Source organism: Musca domestica, unplaced genomic scaffold, assembly GCF_030504385.1.
Source record: "Musca domestica strain aabys unplaced genomic scaffold, Musca_domestica.polishedcontigs.V.1.1 9, whole genome shotgun sequence".
Taxonomy (NCBI): Eukaryota; Metazoa; Arthropoda; class Insecta; order Diptera; family Muscidae; genus Musca; species Musca domestica.
The window spans coordinates 8,197,781-8,225,029 of NW_026712435.1; the positions used below are offsets into that span (position 1 = coordinate 8,197,781).

Here is a 27,249-nt window from a genome sequence, read left to right on the forward strand (position 1 = left end):
TACCCATAGAAACGTTTTATGGGGAATATTAAATGCGTATTATGGTTTCAAAGCAGATATAATTTAAAGACGAGATAAACTAATATATGGAAATATATCCTCCTCTTTATCGATATCTAGCAATTTTGAAAAACTGAAGCTATTTTCGTCAATATCAATCTTATTTGATATATGGAAGCTATACCCAAATCTGATGCGATGTATTTCATTGCTGTATCCGATAGCTGGGATCAAATATCATTGGTGTGGGAAGCATTTTACTGGTGTGAGGGACTTAAATACAAAATTGGATAAAATATTTATCTTAACCGATTTTCACCAAATTTTTACACTTTCTTCCAGGCTGAATTCGTTCGTATGTGCCAAAATCCATTAAATTCGGTCTTATAATAAACTTGAAATCGTGTAAAGATACTGCAAAAAACTTCAGGCTGCTGTCATATCTAAGCCACTCGTCCGACAGCTGTTAAAATTATTCCAGTGACAGCTCATTATATTGTTTACAAGCGTACAAAAGCATTTTGGTGAGAATTTTCCAGAAAAACAAGTTATTCGTGATGGAATTCAAGCGTGGTAGTGTGATTTCTTTATATTTGGCTGGAAAACCACCAAGTGGCTATCGTTAGAGCACTCCAGAATTTAAATGTGAATAAATCTTTTGTGTCTCGTACCCTCGCCCGTTACCGTGATACTGATAGCGTAGCCCGACGTCAAGGATGTGGACGCAAGAAAACAGCAACAAAATGGTTCGTGAGCTGAACATATCGCAATATTCCATTCGGCAAATATTGAAAAAACTGGGCTAGGGATAAAGACATTGCAATTCCAATAAGTTCAAGAACTTTCACCGCAACAGAAAGAAAATAGAATCAAAAGAGCTAATGAGTTGCTTCGCTTGGCCGAAAGTGGTTAACTGCCGAATTTGGTTTTCTCCGATGAGAAAACATTCGTTGTCCAGCAGTTTGAAACAAACAAAATTATCGTGTTTATTTGCCATCCTTCGGTTGGCCACCAGAACTCAGGCCCCGGCCATGGTGATGGTGTTGGCCGCCATAACAGCCGATGGTCGCTCTTCGCTCGTATTAATCGACTGTGGCATGAGATTAAATGCCGAATATTGTCGCGAAAATATTCTGGAAGGTGTATTAAAGCCTTGGGCACGCCAAACATTTTGGCCGCAGATCTTGGACATTCCAACAGCACTCAACATCATCGCACTCAGCACGCGCCACCCAAGAATGGTTACAAAATGAGGTTCCTCGCTTCATTTCCAGCGCACAATGGCCACCAAAATCTCCGGATACCAATCCGTTGGACTATTGTGTTTGGAATATTTTGGAAAGTGTCGATCACCTCAAGCAAGCGCTTCGCCGGGAATGGGCCAAAATACAGCAGAGCAACATTCGGGCAGCGTGTGACGGTTTTATTTGCCGTTTGAAGGACATCCAATTCGAACAAATCAAAACGTATTCTAACATTTGATGCTATTTTCGACATTTTTTGCTTTCATTCAATAAAATTAAAAAAAAGGTAAAAATTATGTCGTTTGACTTTGTTGCAGTTTTTTCGTCTCACCCTGTATATATCCCACAGCATGTAAAATCAAAACACAGTGAATAAGTATTTTAATATTTCTTTTAAGCATTTATTTGGTTAATTATAGATGCGTGGCTAGCATTACATTTAATTTGTTGTTTGGTTTTATATAATGTTAGTGTATGAGTTGTAATCTCTTATATAATCTCAAATATAATTAAATAGTACATCTAATAAAAATGGAATGTTTTTTTTTTTTTTGTCATTGTTATTATTATGTTTTTTGTTTGTTTTTTTTTTTCAATTTATTTCATTATTAGAATATCAATAATATTAATAAATAATAGAAGAGTTTAGTTTCTTTTTTTTGCAATTGTTTGCTTAATTTATTAATTAGAATGTGCCTGTGAGAAGAGGTTTCAAGTCAAACATGTCCACGAACACGCAATGTTTATGGTTCCTTTCTTATCCTGTTTGCGATCGCCAAAGTCGATGCGCCCAAAGAGGACACAATGCAATGGAAAGCGTGTTGGTATGTATGTGTGTGTGAGGCCTAAACGGCATTATGTTCTGCAGTACAAATATTTTTGTGAATAAATCTAATCACATTTAAGCGGATTTTTAAAACATTAACCTTGGTTGTTCTTGTTGTTTTTGTTCGTCGGTAAAAAAGAAAACAATAAGTAATGTTAAAAAAAGTAACACTAAATATACATATCCGATATTTGTGTTTGTCTGCGGTATGTAGTGTATGTATGCATGTAATTCGGTTATCTTTAGTCGATGATGACTGTTCTATTGGACAGAGTGGACCTTTAGAAGATTTTTGTTTTTATTTTAATAAAATATCTAAAGCTAGAAATGGATTCTGTGTCGATGATGATGATTTGTGTTTATTCTGCCGAATGACGCCAATAGAATTTCCACAACAAAAGCATTTTGCAATCCGGATCCAAAGACCTTCGAGTTACCCATGGGCAAAGAGAATACTGTTATTTTAGTTGGATGCATGTGTAGTTGATTTTTGGGATGTGTAGTTGATTTTTTGTTGTCGCACAACGACAACACTTTTTTGCTTTCCGATGATGACAGACCCTTTGAGGATGTTTCCAGCTTTGTTGAAAACATGTGTGACATCGGATTTCAGCAGCACTACTCCACTGCGCTCTTAAAACACGTAGCCGGCGTAAAAATTGCCTAATGTTTGAATTCTGCAATGAAAGAGAAATAAAAAAATGAAGTGGAGAATTAGTACAAAAGTCAAATTTTAAGGAAAGTGGGCGTGTTTTGAGACTCTCTGGTAATTGAATATTTTTTTTTTTTTTAACGCCAGATGCTTACTTATACGATTAGCAATAGGGTAGGTGTCAATTTTACGAATTTGAGTACAATGCCTTTCTTTGACTAGCCTTAAAAAAACTTTAATTTTAATTTAAAATTCCCAAAAGGATTCTAAGTTGTCTTGCCGATAGTTCCTATGGTCCTGAACAGAAAATAAAAAGTCGTCAAGTTATCGCAATACTTTGTTATGTTATTCATTGTTCGATATAGCTAATATATAAAGATACTTGGAATTTTTTCAGAGGGTATGAAAAATTTAATTTTGTGGGTAAGGGAGGAGAGGAAAATTGAGTTTCTTTACTTTCCAATAACCTCTTGTGCCTAAAATTGACAATTGAGGCAATTTTAATTGCCCAGCGTAAATTTCGGCTTAGTTTAATTTTATCATATATCCGGAAGTAGGCATTATTATTTCACCGCTTCCATGTTCTGAAAATCCATCACTGACACCAAGCCAGGAACAAAGGAACTCCTCTTCCCTAAGAAGAATCAAAATATCAACTTTTATGGTCGCAATAACAAAACGAGGACCTTTGCAAGCCTACAATTAGTTTGGAAGTGCAAATCTCAATCCACGCGACTTAAAACTCAGATTTCTAATTTATTTACTCTGTTCCAGAACCGACTTTTTCTTTGAAATATCCCGAATTAGTAGCCAAAGTAACTTCAAATTTCAGTTGCAATTTTTTGGTGATAAAATGGATTAAGTGCACTTAAAATAATTCATTAGGTATGGAAGAATCCGTACCCTAAGAAATAATGGCAACATTTCTGGAATCGAAATATTTCTATCAAAGTGTATCATAAAAACAGTTTTGCTCAAAAAAGTTGGGCCTTAAAACTACCACCCTGACATTTTTGCCCACTTATTCATCTCAGAACTGAGTTCAAATGGCATCCCTTCTTCCTCTTTAAAAACTACTTATATCGTAAATTGGATATTAAATCTGTTTTCATCTTTAAATAAAAAAGCGATAAAACACCATAATTTCCATCTCATGGACCCTCTCTAAAACCGTCTACTCGATAGTTTTGCAAAACATTGACGGAGTTCCGTTAGAAAACGAAATTCGCCATACAATTTGATTCAAATATTAAAATCATGACGAAATTTTCCGCAGTGCAAAATGAAATAAACTGAGCACGGATTTGCCTGGTGTCAGATCAAAAACATCAAAGGCCTGCACTGCCCACAAAGTTATTAATTTTCAAACATTTTCTGAAAAATTTTCTTCAAAAAAACATTCTATTTTTCTGATGGGCCTTCAAAATGGTATTAGGTCGGATAAGCCTCTCTTTGGTCATAAAAACAAAATATTTGTTAAAGAACCAAATTTTAAACGCTTTACTTAATTTCCAATTATGATACGTAACCTGCTTTGTTCTTTTCTATCATTTTTTAATTTATTAAAACCATGGAAAATAGTTCATTATTGTTCCCAAATCGACTTCGTCTGTACTAATTTATTCAGAAATTGCTTTCTTCCAACACTCGCCAATATTTTTAGTATCCAATTGAAGTAGTGTAACGACACAGATTATTTAAACGATTTTTCTCAAAATTAGTCTTACGATAATGTATTAAAAAAGAATTGCGAAAGGTTTTTAAAATCGATTGGACTTGTGGCATACCCCACATATAATGGAAGTCGGATACGACCAACATTTTTGAAATTTGAGGGGGTACCATAGGTATTTCAAAAGTGTTAGTCGTATTCGACTTCTTTTTTTTGTAGAAAACGTTCTTCACCTAAACGTTTTTTTTTTTTTTTTAATTCGACCCCGTTTTATTAAGTTTCACCCCGTTCGGACGATTTAAGCTGATTTAATTACGAGGAAACTACTGCAGGATTGATGTCAAAAGACATTAACTGTGAATGTACTGCTAAAAACGATAAAAAGTTTTAAATCACTTTTTAATTTATTTCAATGCTTTACACAAAAAAAAAAAAAATAATTAAATTGAAAAACAAATTTCGTACTTTCTAAAATTATAAGATTCACGATAACCAGTGCAGTCTAGTATTTCAACACAAATTGACATTTAATCTTCTAATCACAATTAATTTTACACTGCGGTGCTGTGGCCGGGGTTTGTTCAAATTTAAATGGGATTTAAAAGATTTTTTTAAACTTTTTTCAGTTTGGAACTTTTGCAGGTGATCGCAAATGGTAAAAATGAATGCTTTGCAATAGATGGAAAGAGCGGGGGTGGGGGGAATGACATGAATGGACATTGCGAGGGCGGGATTCAAGCATCATACATAGATTGTAACGGTAATAAATTTGCAATCAAAGGAGACCATCTTACCTAGTCGAGTTTATCAAAGTACAAAAAACGAAATCAAATTATTTGCGCAGTCAAATAATTATCGAAAGCTGTTGACCATTCTTAGCGCCTGACTTCGTCCTTTTTGAGCGCGGCATCGTCTGTGCCACTCACGGGGTGAGCCGGTTGGTTGGGGTCGGTTGTTGAGAATTGTGTAGTTGTCGCGGTCGAGGTTATGTTGAAGGTGGCAATGCTATTTGTAGAATCCTCCATGAGGATACTGGATGCACAGCTTGTGATGCTGCCCGACATTTGTGAATTGCCGGCACTGGTCTGGTACGTGGCTGTGGTACCGGCCGAACTGGTGGTGGTGGTTTGCTCCACTGTGCTCATCTGATTCAATGAGTCGGCGGAAATATCCTTGACCAGAGTCTGGGCCAGCTGTTGGTCGAGTGACGTTGAACTGGGACCGCTTCCGGCCAGTGTCGTCGTCGTAGTCACCACTCGTCTCGTTACTGTGGTATGTTCATGACCTTCCGCGTCCGTACTGGTCGTCGTTGTGGTAGTTGTAGTGGTCAAGCCTTCTCCTATCGTGGCACCGAACTTTGACATCAAGTCATCGATTTGTTGCATGTCGGCGGATTCAATACTTTCTTCGCGTGTCAGCTGCGGCTTGTCCACTTCCAGGGAATCTATGTCGGATCTTGTGGCATCCTTAGACATGTCGTAGCTGTCGTCGGCACTGCTGGATCCCATTTCTATGCTTTTGTTCATTTCCAGACTTTCAATGCTTCCCCTATCGGAGTCCCCCTTGAATTTAAGGTCCAAGATCTGCTGCTGTGTCAAGCGAATGCCGCTTTGACCCTGCTCGCATTCCTGAAGTTTCTGTTTGAGCAGAGCTTCAATATCCGGAGAATTTTGGCCCGTCAACACTTCTGTGTGCGTCACGGTTCGTGTCACTTTGGATACAACAACATTGCTAGAGTCTGCACCTTGATCCCGATCACTGCTATTCGACTTGTTCGACTCATCGGAACGCGAGAGCATAGCTGCTTCCTCCTTTGCCTTGATCTCAATTAAATGGGCCTCGATACAAGCGTTCTCCAAGCCTTCGAATTCCTTGAGACTGGAAATGGATATGTCGTCACCTGGTGCTGTTCCACTCGCACTGTGACGTATGAGGTAACGCCGTTGGAAACTGCCATTGCTGGAATCGGTCGATCCTTGATGTGTTCGGTTGCGATTCTCAAGGGATATTGCCTGCTCCAGCGATTCAAATTCTTGCAAACTGCTCATGGACACATCGTCGTGTTCGCCACGGCCGTAGTAACGGCGAGCAGCGAGTACGTCATATTCCGGCGTACTTGAGAAGGAGTCTTTGAAGCTGCTGATGCGACTGCTGCCCACTTCGAACTCACCATCCTCTTCTTTGATGTCCTCCAGGACACCACCAGTCAATTCGTATGGATAGCGCAGCTGGTTATCGGTCAATTGCATTTCAACCCATCGCTTATTAGTGGCCGCCATATCTGAGCCTGAGTCGCTTTCTTCCTGAACTTCACTGCCAGTGCCGCCGCTACTGGCAGTGGGCGGACTTTCCTCGAATTCGAAATTCAAATCATCTCGGAATATCTGCGACCCTAACATGGGATCGGCTGGAGCCGATTTGATTATAATCTTTTCAACCTCTTCATCATGCTTGGGTTCGTACTTGGTGGGCTTAATGCGTATGCTCTTGCCACCCAAGTCATCTTCATTCGCCTCCTTGGCCACTTCCTCGATGATGACAAAATCATCCGAGATGTCTGGCTGGTCTACCATTTCAAAGGAGTCTGGCGAATCGGGGGCTTTGTTTTCGTCGTAATCTGAATCGCCAATGTCGGCCTTCTGCAGCTCGGCCAGCTTTTGTTTGTACTGCTCCTGCACAAGCTTTTGGAAGTTTTCCTCCTTGAGATCGGTAAGTGGCTGCTCTTGGTAAATCGGCCGGTCGTCGGTCACCTTGTGAAGTTCCTCCTGGGTTTTAACTTTGTAGAGAATTTTTTCTTCGAATTTGTCCGCATTTTCTTCTTCTTCTAAGATCGGGGACTTCTGTTGAGTGTCCTCAGTGACTGTGATATCAGGAATATTGGAATAGTCCAGCATGTTTTGTGAAGGCCGGCGGTCTTCAATCATGGATGCCTCCGCTTCAAGCTCCTCGGTGGCAACGTCTTCTACAATAACCTCTGCGACCAGCTGAGAGGGGGTGAATGGCCGCTTCTCGGTTTCAAAGCTATGATCCATTTCGGCCGCTGCTTGCTTCTTTTTCTTATTGTTTTTACGGTCAGTCGGTGAGCGGAACTGGCGGGCATATTCTGTCTCGTAGGGATCAGTGTCGGACTCACTGCCCGATTCTTTGCCTTCGCCTATGCTGCCGGCCGGTGTCTCCTTGTCTGGTATCGCTTGGGTCTCCTCGGCCGATTCTACCTCACTTTCGGAACGTTTATGGCCACGCTTGGATTGGTTAGCATCCGGTGGAGTAGTGGCACTGCATTCCTCGGGGGAGTAATCTGTGCTACCCTCCATCTCCATAACAAACGTTGTTTCGTCGGGAAGCGAAGAGCCTCCAAATCCCTCAATACCCGCCAGCGACGATGCACCGAAAGATCCAACAGTGTCTTCGAAGTTTTCAACGACAGTGTCAATGTTCGATGTGCTTGACATACTGACGGAGAGAATGCTTCCCTCATCCAAACTTGATGCGTATTTCGACTCATCAACCGATTTCCTGACATCACCATGGTACAAGAGAATATCTTCAGTGTCTCTGTTGTCCTCAGGTTTGCTCTCTTCCAGAGGATAGGACAAACCCCACGTTTTCTCCACTTCCTTTGGTTTGGACTGTCCCACAGGAATTGGCGCGGTCTCAGGTTGCATCTCCTTCGGTTGCGGATCATCCGACATTATTGCGGCCGCATCCTCGGTTTTTGGTTTAAATATCATTTCTTGAGATCTTTTCATCATCGGTTGCTGTTGCATGGCATTCTCCGGCAATGCATAACCGGCTGCTTCTAAATCTAAGCTCTCCTCACTGTCCTCCTCATCCAGCAGATCCCGCAAATGTTCGATTTCGTCTGCTTCATCTGTGGATGAAGCGACCAGTGTCTCAGTCAACTCCGAACTGTCCATGCTGATCAGATTGGCTGAGGTCTCCGAGTGTGAGTCGAAGCTCCGCATACTTTCGTGGGAACTAATGGTCTTGCCAGACAAACTGTCCAGGGTGCTGGCTGCACTCATGTACTCTGTGGTTTCGCGGTATGTTGACGAACCTTCAGCCGCCGTTTTGTATTCGGACGTACATTGGGTGGCCAAATTGTCCACGTCAGATGACAATGGTCGACTCTCGCTCTTTTCGAAGCTCTTGTAGTAACTCTCACTGGAGCTCGACTGTTCGACCTCGGGCACAGACCATCGATTCTGCGATGTATCGACGCCGTCCGGTTTGACACGATGCACGACATCGTCAAAGGGTTTCATTGTACGTTCGGACGATATTTCTTCGAAAGAAGTGACAGCATGCTGCGTTGTCTCCTCTCGACTCTCCACTACATCGGCCTTGGCGAGTTTCTCTTGATAATAGTCTTCCATGGAGCTAAATTCCTCCACAGTCTCATTGGAAACGAAACCTAGGGATGCGTGTTCCTGTTTTGCAACTGTTTCCTCAACGTAATCATCCGTTCCCGTCGAAATGAAACCAAGCGAAGCTCGATCCTCCTTGTCAGCATCGGATTTACCCTCGGCAATATGGGATTGTGCATAATGCATCATGGCAGCAGCTCGGTCCAGTGTCTCGGGTACGCTGCTTTCGAAGAGGCCCTCGATTTGATGCTGATGTTCCTCGCGCTGAATCTGTAAAGTCTCCGGTACGCCTATGAACGACGAAATATCCTCAGTCTCCACCATTTCTATATTTTCCTCTATAATTTTTCCAGTTTTTAGACCCTGTTCTGCCACATCTCCGAATCGTTCGGATATCGTTTGAGAAAAGGAACGGAACTCGAACTCAGAGGGTGATTCTTTGATGGATTTGCCATCTTTTAGAACCGATTTTAGTTCATTTTTGGCTGCCTCCAACGATTCTTGGACTTCATCAAGGGTTTTGGCCACTAGCTCCTCAGTAATGGATTCCTTGGTTAGCACCGTTTGCGTCGGCTGTTGGGGTGAATGCTCAACTTTGCTTTTTCCTTGTGGGGGAATTTCTTTTTCTGTCATTTCCCACTCACTTTTTTCTAATGACAAGTCCAGTTCTGTAGGTCTTTCTATGCTGACTTCCTCCGAATCGATGGACATTTCGCAAACGGTATCGTCTTCCTTGGTCTTGGGCGTCGAATCGACCGTTGCTGTCTTCTCCTTTTTCGAATCAGCTTCGAATGATTCGGATGTTGCTCCAGCGACGAAAGAGCTGGCACCTTCTGTTTCTTCCTTGGGAAGAACATCTTCTTCCAGCAAATCGTTCCTAGTCTCTGAGCTTTGACGCCGTATCCTTGCCGCTGGTTCAGTGGTTTTAATTGTGACATATTCTTTAAAAACATCATTGTCCTCTTCGGAATCGACCGATATCTCTTTCATTAAGGAAATGTCTGTTGCCGCAATTGGTTGGTTGCCCATAATGCCCATAGGGTCACCCTGGTCATCATCATCGTCGACAGCACTGAGCTTGGTGGGTGTCGTCTTAATGATAATATTTTGACTGGACTCTCCGATATAAAAGCTGGTCTTGCGATCCCCACCAACGACGCTGGTGTCGATGGACAAATCACTGGTCAATTCATTCGATTCTGTGGCCGGATCGTCCGAAGTGGTGTTTGTGGTAGCTGAGGTTGTAACCACGTTTTCCAAGTTCTGCGACGCTGACGTATCATCCATATGCGACGTCTCCTCGGTAAGGTCGAAGCTACGCACACTCACGCTATCTGTCTGCTGAACAAGCTGAGGTGTTTTCGTTTGACTTGACGAATCGTCCAAAGCTGTTAGGTTTTTATACGAATCGGAGGTTTTTATTTGAGAGCGTGGCTTTGGAACTGGTGCTGGTGATGTTCTGGAATCTTGGCTGGTCTCTAATTCGATGGCGTCCTCAAGTGCTGCTATTGGTTGAGCTTCGTCTTTTTCCGGCGATGAAGCTTTCGCCAAGCGAGGTTTGGGTTTGGGTACTTCGCCAACCGTTTCAGTGGCAACGGTGGCAGCCGATGTTATTGTGGCAGTCATTGGGATTTCTGTTGTGACTGTAGCTGTAGCTGTGGCATCAGCAGCAGCAGCAGGAGCAGGTGGTGGTGGGACGGGGGTGATATCGGTCGATTGTGAAACCTCACCACCTGTTTCTATAAAAAATAATGATTGTGAGAACAAAAGAAAAGCATCGTAAAAAGTGTAGTAGTGATGTAGAAGTGAAATTAAATTGGAAAGGGAAACAGATAACGAAAAAAGAACGAACAAGTAGCAGAAGAAGAAGAAGAAGAATGCGAGCGGTTTAAAGCGATACCAAAAGAAACATTTGATAGCAAAACAAAATAAGCTGTGAATGTGATGAAGAAACGGATGCAATAGAAACAAAAAAGAAACAACAACAACATCCCAATATGCATAATTGAATTACGAACAAACCGAACAAAAAAAAAAAAGAGGAAAGAAGCCACATTGAATGCAATCATAGGTTATGTATGTATGTGTATGTTTATGCATTAGAGACTTGCGAGCGTTATATGTTTGAATGTATGTGGTGGTCGAGAAGGAATTGAGTAAGATTTATTTTTTCAGCGATTCATTTATTTGGGTTTATGCATATTTGGTTGGGTGTGAAATTATATCATTTGGAATGGCTTGTTCAGGACACCTTTGGTTTTCAACAATACCGAATAAATACATTTCTATGCACTGGTTTATTTCAAAAATAAAAGACTTGTTATACCAAAGACTAACTACATATGCAATTAATTTTCATAGGCAATAAAATAATTTTTCTATCTGAGAACGCCACAAAAATTTCAGGGGCTCAGATCCTAATCAGCCCAATTGACTTCGAAAACATATTTCATAAGGGAGGGTTTCTTGTCCTATAGATTTATTGACCAATGGGTTTGAAACAACATACTTAATATACCAATAAAATACTTTTGGATTATGACTTCTATCCAAATTTCACAACTGACCTCGAACCGGGCTGGTATTACTTCTGTAATGATGAATATTTAAGATAATAATAATATTAAAGATAAAACAGTGGACTAATGGCGAAATTATACACAAATTGACTTTTTAAATAAAATTACTTAGTCTCACGTCGATGCCGCTCACTGCCAATCAACAATATTTTCTAGTGTACTAGTCCAATTTCTCTTAGTTTTTTGAACAACCAACAAGTTATTATTTATTTATTTAGCGATTGGTTAATAGTTTCATTAACAGTTTTCGTTTAACAAAATTTGATATAATGTGTAACACGTAATGGAAAAGTAATTTCAATTCATTATTATTCCATTTCATTTCATTATTAAAATTAGTCCTAATATCAAAATGGCGCAAACAATATTTTTTTGATCCAAGTACAAACCCTATTGAAATTGGTGATAATCGGAGCAGATTTAGATACAGCTCTCATATATCTTTATACAATTTGATCAAGATCGGTTCAGATTTGGATATAGAACTTATATATATCTTCAACCGATTCCGGGTTAGTTGTGCACCAAATGGCCAACATCAGTCCAAAAGTCTAGAAGCAGTTACATTGAATTCGGAGAAAATTTGTTCAGATATAGCTATAGTTTCATCCAATTTGGTGCCAGATATCTTATAAAGCTCGAGAGGACCTTTGCCAAATTTTATCGAGAACGGCTAAGATTTGGATATAGCACCCATATATGTATACCCTTAATCCGATTTCAGGTTTATTGTACAAATAATAATAGTACAGCCCAAATGGTCAGTTATAGCAAACTATAACTGCTTTAAAGCCAAGTGTTGATAGGTGGTATGATATATTTCAAATAAATTCTTTTGTTACGGGAGCTCTGCTAAATATGCATAGTGGTAGGGTAGCATATAGTCGGCCCCGCTCGACTTTTGCTTTTCCTTATTGGTTTTAAATATAGACAATGCGCAAATATTGTTGAAGCCTCTTAATTAAAGTCTATTTTAGTTCCTGTCGATTTGTGCTTTTAGTTCCCGTCGATTTCCTGTCAACATTTTCTGATGAAAATATTTGGAAGTTACATTTCAAAAATATGCTTCGATTAGCTGACAAGTTCGAAAACATATGTACGTGTCTTATTAATTTGAACGTCGACAACACGCAACCATAAAAATATATTTTCGGCGGCTCATTCGACAAAAACAAAAATAGCAGCAGAAGAAATCACAGATATAGCTTTTTCGTGGGCTGAATTTGATGCTTCCTTGTCGGTTTGGCCTAAACAAAAATAGGTAGCATACCAAAAAAGAGCTAAAAGCTTTTGTCCGAACTAAATAACTGATCATGATTTTGGAGCTTGTGCAAGTTAATTGTAGTTAGTTCACTTGAAAAGTGTTACGATTGGAATCAATTAATATGACTCCATTTTATTAATTAATTTTTAATAAATTATTCTAAATTCAAAATTTTACATTTTTGGAATGTGGATTATTAAATTTAAAATGCAGAAGAATTGTTCACAGAACATCTAATTTTAATACTTTCATATCATTCCCCAGGAGGTATAGTTGTTAACTGTAGGTCCAGATCTCTCAAAAGTTTGAGCAATCGCTACAAAATCGTCGAAAACAGCATCATCTCCTTCAAATTGAAAACAAACTGCGTATATAAAATTTTAGTACACATTCCCCAAGGAGGTATTGCTGTTCCTTTGCCGCGAAAAAGCTTTCCGCATCATCATCGTTGTCATTTTTGTAAAGTACAACAACGCATTCTTCTATTTTTAGGCAAGCGATATGTTCCCATTATCTTGCAGTGAAATTTCATATCAAGAAATCAAGGCTAGAGCCAGAATAGAAGCCTATTGCTGTTGGAGATGATCGAATAATATTTAGCACTTGAAATGGACCAAAAACTGATAATTTTCCTGATGTTGCAGTTGCTCTACAGGCCGCAATTATAGACCAATCGACACGGAAGTTAGCATGGGGCTAGAGCTTAGGGCTGGGTAGAAGCCTTCCAATTTTAATGGTCATCGGGCAATATTCAACCACTAAATATATAACATTTGTGTTAAATAAAAGTCAAATTTTCCATTAAACAGCGAATATTTTTAATCCCGGCGAAATCACAAATAGACAAAAAGATCAATTCTGACCGTTACGTTGATGCCAATAGTAAAAATATCCGAATATATAGCGAAATACATACAATGTCTATATACAAAGGAAGGGGATGTTAGCTAGAACGCTTATATCTCAAGAATGGCTGGACCGATTTTGACAAATTTTGTCAATTCAGAATGCCCTCTTAGCATAAAAGTATAAAATATAAAAAAACCGCATAAAAAAGATGCCAATAATGATGTTAATATAGATTTTGTATGATTTTTTTGTTTTTTTTTTTTATTTTTTCATATTTTTTATCGCATGCGATTTTTTCAATTTGACTTAAGGTGCGGTCACACTGGGCAAATATTTGATCGAAATTTGTTTTCCCATATTTGACTGAACAAATGTGAAATTCATACAGAGTTGATTCGATGTTCACATTACAGTCAAATATTTGACAGATTTTGTTTGTTCAAGCAGTCACCAAACAGCGTCAAACAGTGCTATGGGAAAACATGTTGGACACATGTTCACATTCGTAAAATATATTTTCCCATTAAATTGTTTGATCAAACTTTGAGGAAACATAAGTTTATTTGGCCGAGAGAAATAGACAGAGAGAGTGAAAGACAGATATAAAGAAAATGTAGTATCGGGTATAATTTATTTGGAGAAGGGAAGCAAAAGAACAGCTGTTGTGGAATAAATTCCTTGCCAGAACAATTTTATTTTGCATTTTATTTGCATTTTTTTGTATCATGGTAGAAGAATACAGGTAGTTACATCGACAATAAACTGTCAAAACAATTTTGGAATTGAAAATAACGAATGAAATATCATTGCAACCTCCGATTTTTCGCCGTATAGGAAAACATTGAAAAATCTACTTATTTTTGTCAAAACATTTCAAAATTATTGACATATCATTGTTTCAAGCGTTGATGCATCTACCTATATCCTGTTCCAGAACCTGCAAGAATCTACTAGTTTCGCAATTTTCTTCGATATAATAAAGGGAAAATCGGTTATCGTAGTAAAAACACTTACATTCTGGCAGTTCTGAAACAGACCAAATATACACATGTTTTACTAAACATTCAAATTCAGTTAGTTCAAAAATATCAAATAAACAAAGCCACTTATTGCATTCGTTTGTTTTTCTATTCATTAAACATCATGCTACAAATGCTCCTGTTGTTAAAGCAAAATGCTGCCCAATGTTTTAACTGATATTTTTCCTTGTTTGACCTTACAAAACATTTGCACCGTCAAATAAATGTTTGACCAAAAAATAGGAAAATAATTGATCATATATGTTCACATTATGGACACATTGGTCAAATTTTTGTTTTCCGGCAAATAATTTTGTTTTCCCAAAATCAGCTGTTTTTGTATTTACCGTCAAATAATATTTGATGGTCAGATTGTGACATAGAAATATTTGACATTTTTCGTCAAATATTTGCCCAATGTGACCTTACCTTTAGAATATTGAAGTATACATTTTGTAATATTTCTTCACCTTACAACACAAGTTGGATTATTTATTATATACAGATTGCAATTATCGTCCGATGCTCACGAAAATTTTCATAAGAGTAGGGTTTTCAAAGATGTTCGCAATATTTTGAAATGGACCAATTACTAAAAATGTTTCGGATTTTGCAGCCGTTATAAAGGTCACAAATACAAACCAAAGGCCATGAACTCTCGCATAAAGTTAGAGTTTAGGACAGCGGGTGGAATGGACCACTACTTTTGTGTGAAAAATACCTACATTTCCCTTCAACCGAAACGCTGAAAATAAATTACAGGCAATATCCAAAATACACAAAAGGCAAATTCCTGGCTTTTTATGCTGATTTCGTTGACGAATATAGCCAATTATCGTAGACAAACAAATCATATATAGTTAAGGACAGAGAAGAGTTCTAGAATTTTGGATGTCTATTGGACTATATTTTTCTGTAAAATGGACCACAACAACTAACAGCACGACGAGGTGCGTAAATATTCGGCAAATGAATAGTATTAACGAGGGATTTTATGAAGACGACTACATCATACAATATGGGGGCTACTATTCGCCTAATATTCTAAAGCAACAACAAATATTAACAAAAAGCAATTCCAACGATGATTACCTAACGTGTACTTTTTGATTCTGGATAGATACACAAATTCTGCGTCAGCATCATATGTAGCTCCCATACCACAGAATGACTTTGACAAACAGGTGGACCAAGACAATGAATGTTTATGAGTGATCGATCAATCGGTTAAGGTGAGAGTACATAAACAGCTTTAAGTCTTCGCATGGCATATATTGTGACATATCATAAAGAGAGGCCAGAACCGCACTCAAATACTACCGTCGTTTCCCTTTATAATTTGGCATTAATATGCTTAGCCATGACGCCAAGCTACTTATGTACCCTCACCTTTAGATTCGATTTATGTTAGTGTCGGCGTCAAATGACTTATAACTACAACATCAACGCAAAAATATATAACCCGTTATCATTTCATAAAAAATATGCAGTTAGTCTTTGGCCACAAAAAGTTGAGAAAGAAGTAGATACAAATATTTTCTTATAATTCACTTTTCTGCAGGGACTTTTTAAAAATCTTACACCTACAAAGCATTGCATTTTGTTCTTTTTTCATTTCTTCGTTTGTCGACGCTGATTCTCGAACTCAAAAGTGACTTTGTGCCGCCGTTCTTCATTGAAAAAGTATGTTCTTTTGTTGGTATTTTCTTAAGAAGTAACCCTTTAGTTTCAGCCCATTGGTAATGCAGAAGGTAGTCTGTTAGCATTACCTTTTGATGGGTTATTTGGGCAATTTTCAGCTGGGCAATCTATGGCGCCACATACGTTTTCGCAAAAGGGGACGATTTTAATTCAATACAACTGAGTTTGGCCTTCTTTTTGGAATGTGTTCAGTGTGAAAATGTGAAAATAGGTTTTGTACACAAAGTAAGTATGTAAAGCATATGGATCGATGGAATATGTAATACCTGCTACAATGTCTAGAATATCATTGTCGGGTGTATTTTGACCAATATCAGCCAATGTATTGGTTGTGGGCGATAAACTATCGTCCCAACTCAATTTAGAAAATTCGCCTTGCAAATTGCTTATTTCGTCATCTGCCACAACAGATCCAAACTGATCATCAAATTTGTCCGCTTCTACATCTACGTCCTCAACCTTCGACGAGATTTTTTCAAATTTGTATTCAATTCGACGTGTTCTGGTCGCTGTGCGTTGCTCACCATCATCATCTCTCTTTGATTCTTCTACTGTTCTAATGATGCTACTTCTCTCTACGAAGTGATTGGTTTAAAAAAAGTTATGAAAAAAAATTAACAAAAGTCAAACGACAATAATTTTGATATTTGTAATTCGAATTGAATTGGATTTCATTTGTGGCCTCGATGCGGGGATAAACGACGGCTATACTACTTATACTATCCATATAAAGTTATCCTTTTCATTTTGTCCGAATCACAATGTTTTCTTAATTGTTAAAGATTGTGAAAATTTCAAGGAAAAGTGTTAGCTTTCCTTTGCGTTTGCATTAGCATTCATTATGAACAATCGATTTCATTCTTTTATAATATTAACTCTTCAGGATCATTGGCATTGTGCATTTTTAATCTAAAAATTGACATTATCGGACGACTCCAGGTCCGCGCCCTCCCCTTGTTAAGTTGGTAAACTAATGTATCCTCTCAACATTTGACGCGCCATAAAGATTGGATATTTGTACAAATACTGCAGTACACTATGGCGTCGATGGCACGTTTGGAGGCAAAAAATTATTTTTTGAAGTTAGTCATTTGAACAAAAACATATTGAAATTATGCTCATAACACTTTCGAAAGCTAAAAACAAAAAATTACAATCTGGCAACAACTCATGGCCCTATGGCGAGTTGCCAAAAATGTCATATTTTCTTTTCCCGAATTTCTAACATTTAAACTAAATCAAACCTTATATTATCATTGGCCCCAAACAAAAACTGTTTGTATTATACAGGGTGAGGTAAAGAAAACTATTAAAATTATTACAGGATAGCTAATTATATTGTTTACAACCGTACAAAAGCATTTTTGTGAGAATTTTCCAGAAAAAAACTTATTCGTGATAGAATTCAAGCGTGATAGTGTGATGTCTTTATATTTGGCTTGAAAACCACAAGTGGCTATTGTTAGAGCACTCCAGCATTTAAATGTGAAAAAAGTAGAAAATACAGAAGCGACTTGATCGAAGCCCGTGTCGCAGTGGCCGAAAAATGGTTCGTGAGCTGAACATATAGCAATATTCCATACGGCAAATATTGAAAAATGAGCTCGGGGTAAAGCCATTGAGATTCATAAAAAAGCAAGAACTTACACCGCAACAGAAAGAAAATAGACTCAAAAGAGCTAAAGAGTTGCTTCGATTGGCCGAAAGTGGTGAACTGCCGAAATTGGTTTTCTCCGATGAGAAAACATTCACTGTCCAGCAGTTTGTAAACAAACAAAATGGCCCATTCCCGGTGAAGCGCATGCGCTTTTTTACTTGCCAAAGAGGTCAGCTGAAAAGGTGCGCCTTTTGTTGGCCGATGGTCGCTCTCCGCTCGTATTAATCGACCGTAGCATCCGAATAAATGCCGAATATTATCGCGAAAATATTCTGGAGGGTGTATTAAAGCCTTGGGCACTCAAACATTTTGGCCGCAGACCTCGAACATTCCAACCACCAAAATCTCCGGATACCAATCCGTTGGACTATTGTGTCTGGAATGTTTTGGAAAGCAAGGTTGCAAAATTCGAGCAGCGTGTGACGGTTTCATTGGCACTTTGAAGGCCATAATTCGTGCCAAAGGTGACCAATCAGAAAAAAATCTAAACTTATTCTAAAATTTAAAAAAAAAAATCAAAATTACGGCATTTGACTTTGTTGCAGATTTTTTGTCTCACCCTGTAGTATCGATTCCGAACTTCAAGTACGAAATTCTAAACAATTCCGATTAATAATGTCGCTTAAATCATCAAAATAGCGAATAGCGGGAGTAACGCGGACCTGCAAACAACATTTTGTTGTCATAGGCTGTGGTACCGGTTACGAAATACAAATTGGGTGGTACCGTTGTCTTGGGGGGGGGGGGGGAGGAGGCTGACATGTCTCATTTACGAACTTGTCTACAGGAAAAATACACATGTGTACAAATTTTTTAACCTTCTATCTCAATTCGTTCGAAAGATAGCGTGATAATAACTGACAGACGAACAAATAGACATCCCAGATTAGAATTTTACGCTGATCCAGAATATAGGGTCTTACATGTCTACTTCGAGGAATTAGAAACGGATTGACAAGGTTATTATACTCTCCATAGAATGGAAAATGTGGGGAATGTGCTAAATTTTAAAATAGGCAAAGACACTGAAGTTTCAGAAAACAGTCAAAAATGTTACCTTTAGGGGGGAGCTATGAGAAACAGTTGGTCAATATTTTGCATCTTCGCTCCGAATTCGGACTGAATCGGGACTTAATTAATTCGAACTAAGACATTGTCAGAAATTCGTAGTAAAGTGTTCGAAAATGTACTGATGTACATAACCGTTTACAGCTCGTTTATACTATTGACGTTTAAGTTTAATTATAACGCGTTTACACACAAAAACTTCATCAGGGTTAATCGTGATAATTCACCATTCACAGTTATTAGTGTTAATCGGCATGAAGATTTGTCTGTAAACGTGGATCTATCCCAATAAATAGGTACTCCATTTGCCGCAGCTAACCATTTCGCCAAGTTATCAAAACTTACTTACTATTCCGCCATTCATACATATATATATATACATACACAACCAGAAGAGAATCCAGAAAAATGTTGAAAAATAAGTAAGTTAAAATTTGGTGTGTCTGCAAGGAAGATAATGTATTTTCCAATACATTTGCATGAACTAATATAATTATAGGCTTTTTTGAGACAAAGTGTAAAGAGCGCCTTCGCCAACAGGCTTGCAACTTTTAGTATTAAACAGGGTTGGCTATCATTTGTATGTAGATTCTACACCAGATTATAAAGAAGATCTATATTTGTAATCAGGTTAAATAAATCGGGATTATGGAAACAATTCTGATTACGTTTGTTAATCCGGATACAATTTTGAATTAAAAAGTGTTATAAAAGAGGCAAATTAGATTAATAGGTATGATTATTTTAGTTCTTCACGTGGACAAAGAAAAGTTTTATGCTAATACAAAGTCAAAAAGATTTAAGTGTGTTCGGTAAGGCCATACTATGACAATTCTCTTGAAAAATGTTGTCAAGACCTTCTGTACCACTCTTGAAAATATATCCAATCCGGGGATACCGTTCTGTAGTGGCTACAACTGGAGGTAAACTAATATAATCCGCCATGAACTTGATCTAAGCTGTGATTAAAGATGCATATTTCAAATATCTATAGATATCGTGATTACAAAAGCAGACAGACGAGGTATTGGAGGAGTCACAAAATGTATATACCCTTCATGGTATGGATGAATTTAAAATAAGGTATTGAGACCCGTTCAAAACTTATAGTTTCTACCAAAACTTTTAATTGTAATGACATTTCCTTTAAAATGCAATTCGAAATAATCTTCTTATACCCCACGCCACACTGTGGTACAGAGTATTATGTCTTTCTGCATTTGTTTTTAACACGCACAAGGAAACGAAATAGACCCATAGTTGCTTTTGAGGATCCTCATAGAATTACTTTCTAAATCAATTTATGGATGTCCGTCCGTCCGTCCGTCCGTCTGTCCATGTATTTTTGTGAATACGGGTTATTTGTTTGATCCATGGCCGAACCCTATTGATATTGAAGGTAATCAGACAAAATGTAGCTGTAGCCCCCACATATATCTTCGTCTAATATAAATTGGAAGGAATTTGACACATATGACCCAATTGAGCGTAGAACTGAGTATGACAAATTTGGTGCAAATTGGTGTAGATATAGCTTTAGCTACCATATATATTTTTCATCCAATTTTTTATTTCTACCCCCACAGCCGTAATATGTTCGCCATTACAACAATATACAGCTCAGAAATACTTATTTTCCAAATTTTATCGGAATTGGTTCGGATTTGGATAAAGCTTTCATATATATCTCTGTACGATTTTGGTACATACAACCGAATTCAGCCTGGATGAAATTTGATTGAAAATCAGTTTAGATATGGCTATGGGTCTCATATATGAGTTTCACCCGATTTTGTATTTAAGTTCCTCACACCCGGACATAGCATAGAAATACCTAAACTCTATAGAGTTCGGTTAAGATTTGTATATAGCTCTCATATATATTTTTATCCGATTTAACATTTACTGTGCACCAAAAAAGTAACATCAGCTCAATTAGAATAGATTTTGGTAAAATCTGTTCAGACATAAATTTATTGGAGACTACTCTAATCTCATGCGATTTCTAATTATAAGTGCTCTAAAGCCATAATACGCATTCAAAAACGATGATAGTTGGTATGATCTGCTTCATATAAATTTCCTATATAAACGTTTATTTCTTATGGGTAACTCTACCGACTACGTATAGCAGTGTAGGGTATCATAAAGTCGGCCTCGACCGACCTTTTGACCTTTCTTTACTGACTTCTTTTTTTCTATTTAGTCCTGATACGTTACTGAGTTAATATTACCAACTCAGTTAACTCCTTGGAGAAAATAAGCTTCGTTTTCCTAATTTTTATAAAAATATTGCAAACGCGATTCAAAATCTATTTATCCAAATCTCGTAACTTTTGATCGGAAAGATGTTGTGAACTCAATTCTAATATTGCTCTGTGCGTATAAAGGTAAATTTATTCAAAACTAAAATAGTTTTAAAAAATTTTAAACAGCGATAAAAGGCTCTGTATTGACAGATACAAGGGTACTAGTTTCAGTGTAAAAACTATTTCGTCCACAAAATCAATCGATGTTCGGAAATATTCAGATCTAATATTTCGCTACATTAATTTCAATAACTTTACTATAGACTGTCGCCAATGTGTATGCCTGAAAACGGAGATGACCAAAACTATGGACTTCTGGTCGGTAAATTGAAAATCTCGATGAATGTGTGGCGTTTGTTCGAGAAAATCCAAAGAAGTTGGATCTGTGGATAAATAAAACAAGTGTTTATTGAGAGCCCTATCTTTCAAACACCTACACAATTGCCAAATCCTTCGGAAGTTATATTATCTCAGCATTGAACCAATTGTTCACAATGAATGAGTTCGGTGCGTGATAAATAAAACATTTACCTTTAGCCTGGGGAGTCTGCACTGTTATTTTGGCACCACGCTTATCGTCACCACTTTGAAATGGTGCCTCTGGTGGCCCCATCGAGTGTTGCGGTTGTTGTTGGTCGTCGGAAGAACTTAAATTGTCATCGAATGATTTGCCCGACATCGACTCAATAGTTGGCGATTTTACAACGTCCACACCACCGACAACGTCACATGTGATGGCATAGTTTTCACTCTCGGAATTGTATTCCTGTCGATTGGTGCCCTCGCCTGCGGTAACGGATGTTACACCTAAAGCGTTATTCACATTGTCGGTCCCGTTATCGTGTCCGCCAAGAACAGCATCACGACTGGCATCGTGCTGTTCGTTTACAATGTGAATGCTCTCTTCAAGCACACGATCGACCAGAACAGTGGCCTCGAGGCGGACACTCTCCAATTGATTGCTTTGCGAAAATGCAACTAACTTTGAATCTATACCGATCACAGATCCATTGCGATCATCTTCTTCATCATCATCGTCATCATCATCATCTTCGTCCTCTGCACCACCGTTGTACTTATCGGCATCATCGACTTTGGTTGGCTGTTTTTCATTGACAGTATCGTATGTAATAGTGCCTGAAAGATAATCGCACATTGAACTTGATTTTTATGGCGCGATACAAAAACGTTTTCAAAAGTTGACAAAAAACGCATTCGCTTGTCTTCACCACGGAACGCTCAAGTGTACGAGAACATGATGTGGGAAAAAGTGTGCAAATTGAAATAAAACTGAAGAATTATGGGATATTTGACACCAAGTCCTGTGCTCATAATGCAATAAGAACCCGCTTGCGTACGTAAGTAGTATGTTGATATGTACAATGCTTGTACCGCGCATACATATATCCACAATCACAATCCAAACTTGCAGCCAACGATTAATTAATTTCAGTCCAGCCTAAAAGCAGATTTTCATTTTTTCCCAACATTTAACCACATCAAGTAGATAAATTTTTAGTCTCTAAACTAATACAGCCTAAGATCTACACAATTGTACAAGGTAAAAGGTACGTGGGGGAGGACATCAAATAGGATATTAGAATGCCTAGGATTTATTGTCTAGATGTACAGAATTTTAAAAAAACCATGCTTCCTTAAAAAAACTGATGTATATTAGGACACCTGAGAATATTTGTTATGACAAATTTTGGGAAAGCCAAGAAGGATACTAGAAGCTTAGATTGCTTTTCCCGAAAGACGCAAACTAAAAGGCTAAAAGTGCCATGTGATATTCCCTTCGCGGGACGAAATCATGATGTTTGTAGCGATCAGAAAATATTGCAAAGCTGTCAGTTTCTCTCTCTCTCTCTCTTTGTAGTAGAGAGCAATACAAAGTTACGCCGATGTGGGAATTCTCTAGACGTAAGCAATCAATGTGATATCAAATTTGAGACCTAACACAAGAATTAATTGGTTGGCATCACACGAACTTGTGAAGTTCACAGTTCTTGCTTTACTTCTTAAAACTAGTAAAGAAAGTCTTAAGTCAGGCGAGGCCGACTTTATGATACGCTACACCACTTTGAATTTTTTGTAGAACTTCACATAACAAATAAAAGTTTTTATGGAGAATTTGGGAAAATTAAATCATACCAACTATGATTATAGTTATAATTTAAAGTCCAAAGAACTAATATATGAGAGGAATATCCTCCTCTGAATCGTCTTCTAATAAATTAGCCGAGGCATTTGCGCCTTTTCAATTCCGGTTTGCATTACCATGCATTTGGTGCACAATTAACTTGAAATCGGACCAAGTTATATATGGGAGCTATATCCAAATCCGAACCGATCCCGATAACATTTAGCAAATGTATTTCTGAGCTGTATTTGATAAATTTCCCCGAATGTCGTTGTTACGGAGTGCATATTACGACTGTGGAGAACACATATAACTAATCGGATGAATATTGGACATACTCGTTTCTAGACTCAATTTGGTTGTAAGTGTTAAATTTTATGCCATTTGGGCTAATATTACACGTTTGGTATACTATAAAAGGCAAATCGGACGAAGGGGGGAGCTATTACCAAATCTGAACCGATCCCGACAATTTAATAATAAAAAACATAAAACACGGTATCCAGTGATCTTTTGCGCTGCCGCATACAATATTGTATAATATAATATATGTTATGACCACACACACAGAGATATCGATGCACTCAGTAGGTAAGGACAAACAGTCCTTCGTTTTTTTTTTTTTTTAATAAAACCTAGAATAGGTTCTACATCTAAGCGAAGCGGTAGTGTTTTTTTCTCATATTTACAGTTACAAAAAGTCTAAGGTGCAGTCTACTCCTTTTCTAAATATACGTGATGAATTCGCTCAAGCTATTTAAACCTATTTCGGAACTTACTAAGAGTATGAATACTATAAATAAAATTGAATGAGAATTTAATTTAATTGATTTAACTAGTAGTAGAGACCATTACAGATGGACGATGATTACCGGCATACAGTTCTGGACGGTTACCGTATAAAACATTAAATTGTGTAAAAATCCCAAATAAAAAAATCCATATATATTGTTGTTAATACTTTTATTTGTGGGATTTCGCTATGACGAGCGATTTTTAATGGCATATATCGTTGATCATCTGCGGTCTAATCACAAAGTTAAACTAACTTGTGAATTTTGTGCTATTTTATTATTTAATATTTTTAAATCTACCAGTATTCAGATTTGCTAGATTTCCCTCCCGTGTAAAAAAAAAACTGGAGCGGATTTTCCCCGCAGAGTACGAATTTTACCAGAGACTTATTCTCCACTCTTTCGTCTTATTTGGGGGCGGACTCAAGTGCTCATTTTTGAATAAAAAAGAATTCCAGTCAAAATGGTGTACAAAAACCAAGGAAGGAAAACAGAAGAAGCAAAATATTCATGTCTGCTTGATTTTGCGTACATCCTCTAAAAAATCGTTTTTCAAGTTTCAATTTTTTCTACGGATTGTACTATATATTTTTTTTCTCAAATTTCAAAGTTTTTTAGTCTTTTTATACTTGGAGTTTGTCACAAACCAACAAAGCAAGTTTATGGAGTTTAAGACGCATTAAAAAATGTTGATCTCACACAGAATAATAGCACTGATATCTGGCGACCTTTCTGCAATTAATTGTCTTTGAAGTTATATTAGTCTTAGGCTAGTAATATCTTTTATTTCGAAAGTCAGATTTCAAGCGACAACTCAAATGCGTTTTCCCGAAACTTAATTTGAAATGTAACACTCGTCGAATTAATGAGCGATGTGCTTAGTTGGTCGAGATTTGCGACAAAAACGTCGTTTTTACAAAACCTAAAAGAGTACTCAGCAAGAGTAGTATCTGCTCTAGGTTAGGTCAGGTTGAAAAGAGGGGCGAAAAATCGCCACATGTCCTAGTGGATATACACTTAAGTCAGTATAGGCCTGTTGTACGCTAGTTTATTATTACAGTTTATTATATAAGAAATTCAGTTGCCTCAAACAAATTTCTTAACTGTTTTATTTACCATGAATTGATTATAGTCTGGCATGGAGTCGTTCCCTAAGAATTGGCATCTGATGTTTCCAAACGCAGGACATTGACAGAGATAATGCTCCGACGTTTCACGATCATCATCCCCACATGTCCAGTAAATATATGCTGTGTCATCTTGTACAAATGAGCATGTAGTCCCAGTGGATCCGTAATAATGCTATTTAGTAATAAGAGGTTTTTTGTCTTTTACCTGATTGGAGTCTCATCTGTTCCTATACTTTCTATACAGTTCTATCGCCTTTTACGAATTTTATCGCTGACCAAGTACTATTTAAAATGTCATCCGATAGGACCAGCGTATTTCCTCCGTATTGTCCGTATGCATCCATTTGTGATTTACAATTTTTATTATACCCTCCACCATTCCATGGAGGGTATATTAAGTTTGTCATTCCGTTTGTAACTCCTCGAAATATTTATAATAGCCCCTTCAAAACATATATATATTCTGGATAAGCGTAAAATTCTAAGACGATCTAGCGATGTACGTCTGTCTGTCTGTCCGTCTGTTGTAATCACGCTATTTTTCGAACGAACGGTATTTTGATGATTTCAGCAACATTATTCACCGGAATCGTTCGTACTACAGTTTATGGCAAAAAAATTCGTATGTAGGTTCACGTTTTCGCATATCCCCCATATAACGGTGCATCCCGATATCAGATATTTTTATGATTTTAGCGTAAGCAGGTCAACGTCTTTCAAGTTCTTTCCAAACGGTGGAGGGTATTAAACGTTCGGTCTGGCCGAACTTAGCCGCTTTTTTACTTGTTTAAATTGCAATGACAAGTTTTCGATGTACAATGGTAATTTTTCGATGTACTGACAGGACTTGTATAAGACCTTGCCACCAAAAAATGGAAGATCAAGGCTAACTGAAATATCAGTATGAAGAAAAAGCAAGTTAACTTCCTTCTTAGACGTATATGTATCTACAAAATAATTATTATTTTTGCTACTTTCTGCTAGAAAATTGACGGCCAGAACTTTGGATGCTAAAGTGTGAAATAATCTACTGAATTTTCCAGTTTTTTTTTTCTAGAAAAATTTAAATGTACCACAAATGTCTAAACTTATGTCTGTGATTTTATGAGAAATGCATTGAGCACCGATTGTGCCGTAGATAACAGTTTGAAAAACAAATTAAATAGTACTAGCCCGTTCTGCCGGTAGATGTATATACTCAGCCTATATCCCTTAATTTAAATATATTTTTTGAGTTATGTTATGATTATTCAAATTGTTGATCTTTTAGGGGGAAGGTACCGAAGAAGTGGACCAGTATTGTCCATTTCGCATCTGACCCAAGTCTGGTATGATTTTTTGACTATATCGACTACTTCCTCAACTTCATATGGAATATGTGTATACATTTTTTCGAAATGTAAGAACTTTTGTGCGGGAGGTACCAGAAAAAATGGACCTATGTATTATATTTTGAGACTTTATCTAATAACTATAAGAACATTGGGAAGTGATAATTTTTTTAAATTAAATCGGACGCATTCACTTTCGTATCGTCCTCATTCCAGTTTTATGCGAATATTTCTACGTATAAGAATGACGCCAAAAAAATGTATAACAACTCACCAATTTAGAATGGCTGAGCCGATTTGACTTAAATTTTCTTTCGGTCCTCTGTAATTGCAGCGAGAAGGTTTTTATGAAAGAAATTTTTGAGAAAAACGTACAGAAAAGTTGCGAAGTCCGAAAGTTGTTTTTGATATGGAATTTTGTGTGGAATGGTTCCAGAATGGTTTTTCGAATGGAAAAATTGAAAATTGGAAAAAAAATATTTCTCATTTTGTTCTTCTTAATTGGACTGTACACAGTTAATAATGCTTTTGTTTCTGGTCCTGCAAACAAAACACACATTTGAGTAAAATGTTATCAACCTACTTCAATTCGTTCGGAAGCTAGAGTAATTTCCACAGTTAGACGGACATCGTTAAATCGACAT

General features: G+C 37.6%; 2 protein-coding genes across 15 annotated transcripts in view; both read right to left on the reverse strand.

Annotated features, from left to right (window-relative positions):
• Window positions 1-1,888: 1,888 nt before the first annotated feature.
• Window positions 1,889-27,249, reverse strand: part of LOC101900112 (ankyrin-3) — a 156,623-nt gene continuing 131,262 nt past the window's right edge. For 8 of the 9 annotated variants that reach the window (XM_059131863.1, XM_059131859.1, XM_059131860.1 and 5 more), the window contains 4 exons: window positions 21,739-22,344; window positions 16,440-16,748; window positions 5,189-10,500; window positions 1,889-2,747 (listed from right to left, as the gene is read on the reverse strand). In XM_059131863.1, coding sequence (XP_058987846.1) covers window positions 5,270-10,500; window positions 16,440-16,748; window positions 21,739-22,344 — 6,146 coding nt within the window. In that variant the 3' untranslated portion in view covers window positions 1,889-2,747; window positions 5,189-5,269. The remainder of the gene's footprint in view (window positions 2,748-5,188; window positions 10,501-16,439; window positions 16,749-21,738; window positions 22,345-27,249) is intronic. The other variant, XM_059131868.1, reaches the window with a different exon arrangement.
• LOC109612511 (uncharacterized) overlaps window positions 1,889-27,249 on the reverse strand; it is a 102,198-nt gene continuing 76,837 nt past the window's right edge. For 3 of the 6 annotated variants that reach the window (XM_059131872.1, XM_059131870.1, XM_059131871.1), the window contains exon 4: window positions 22,266-22,344. The gene's annotated coding sequence lies outside the window, so the exon portion shown is untranslated. Of the gene's footprint in view, window positions 2,748-10,361; window positions 10,501-22,202; window positions 22,345-27,249 lie in introns of those variants that run through there. The other 3 variants (XM_059131873.1, XM_059131875.1, XM_059131874.1) reach the window with 3 other exon arrangements.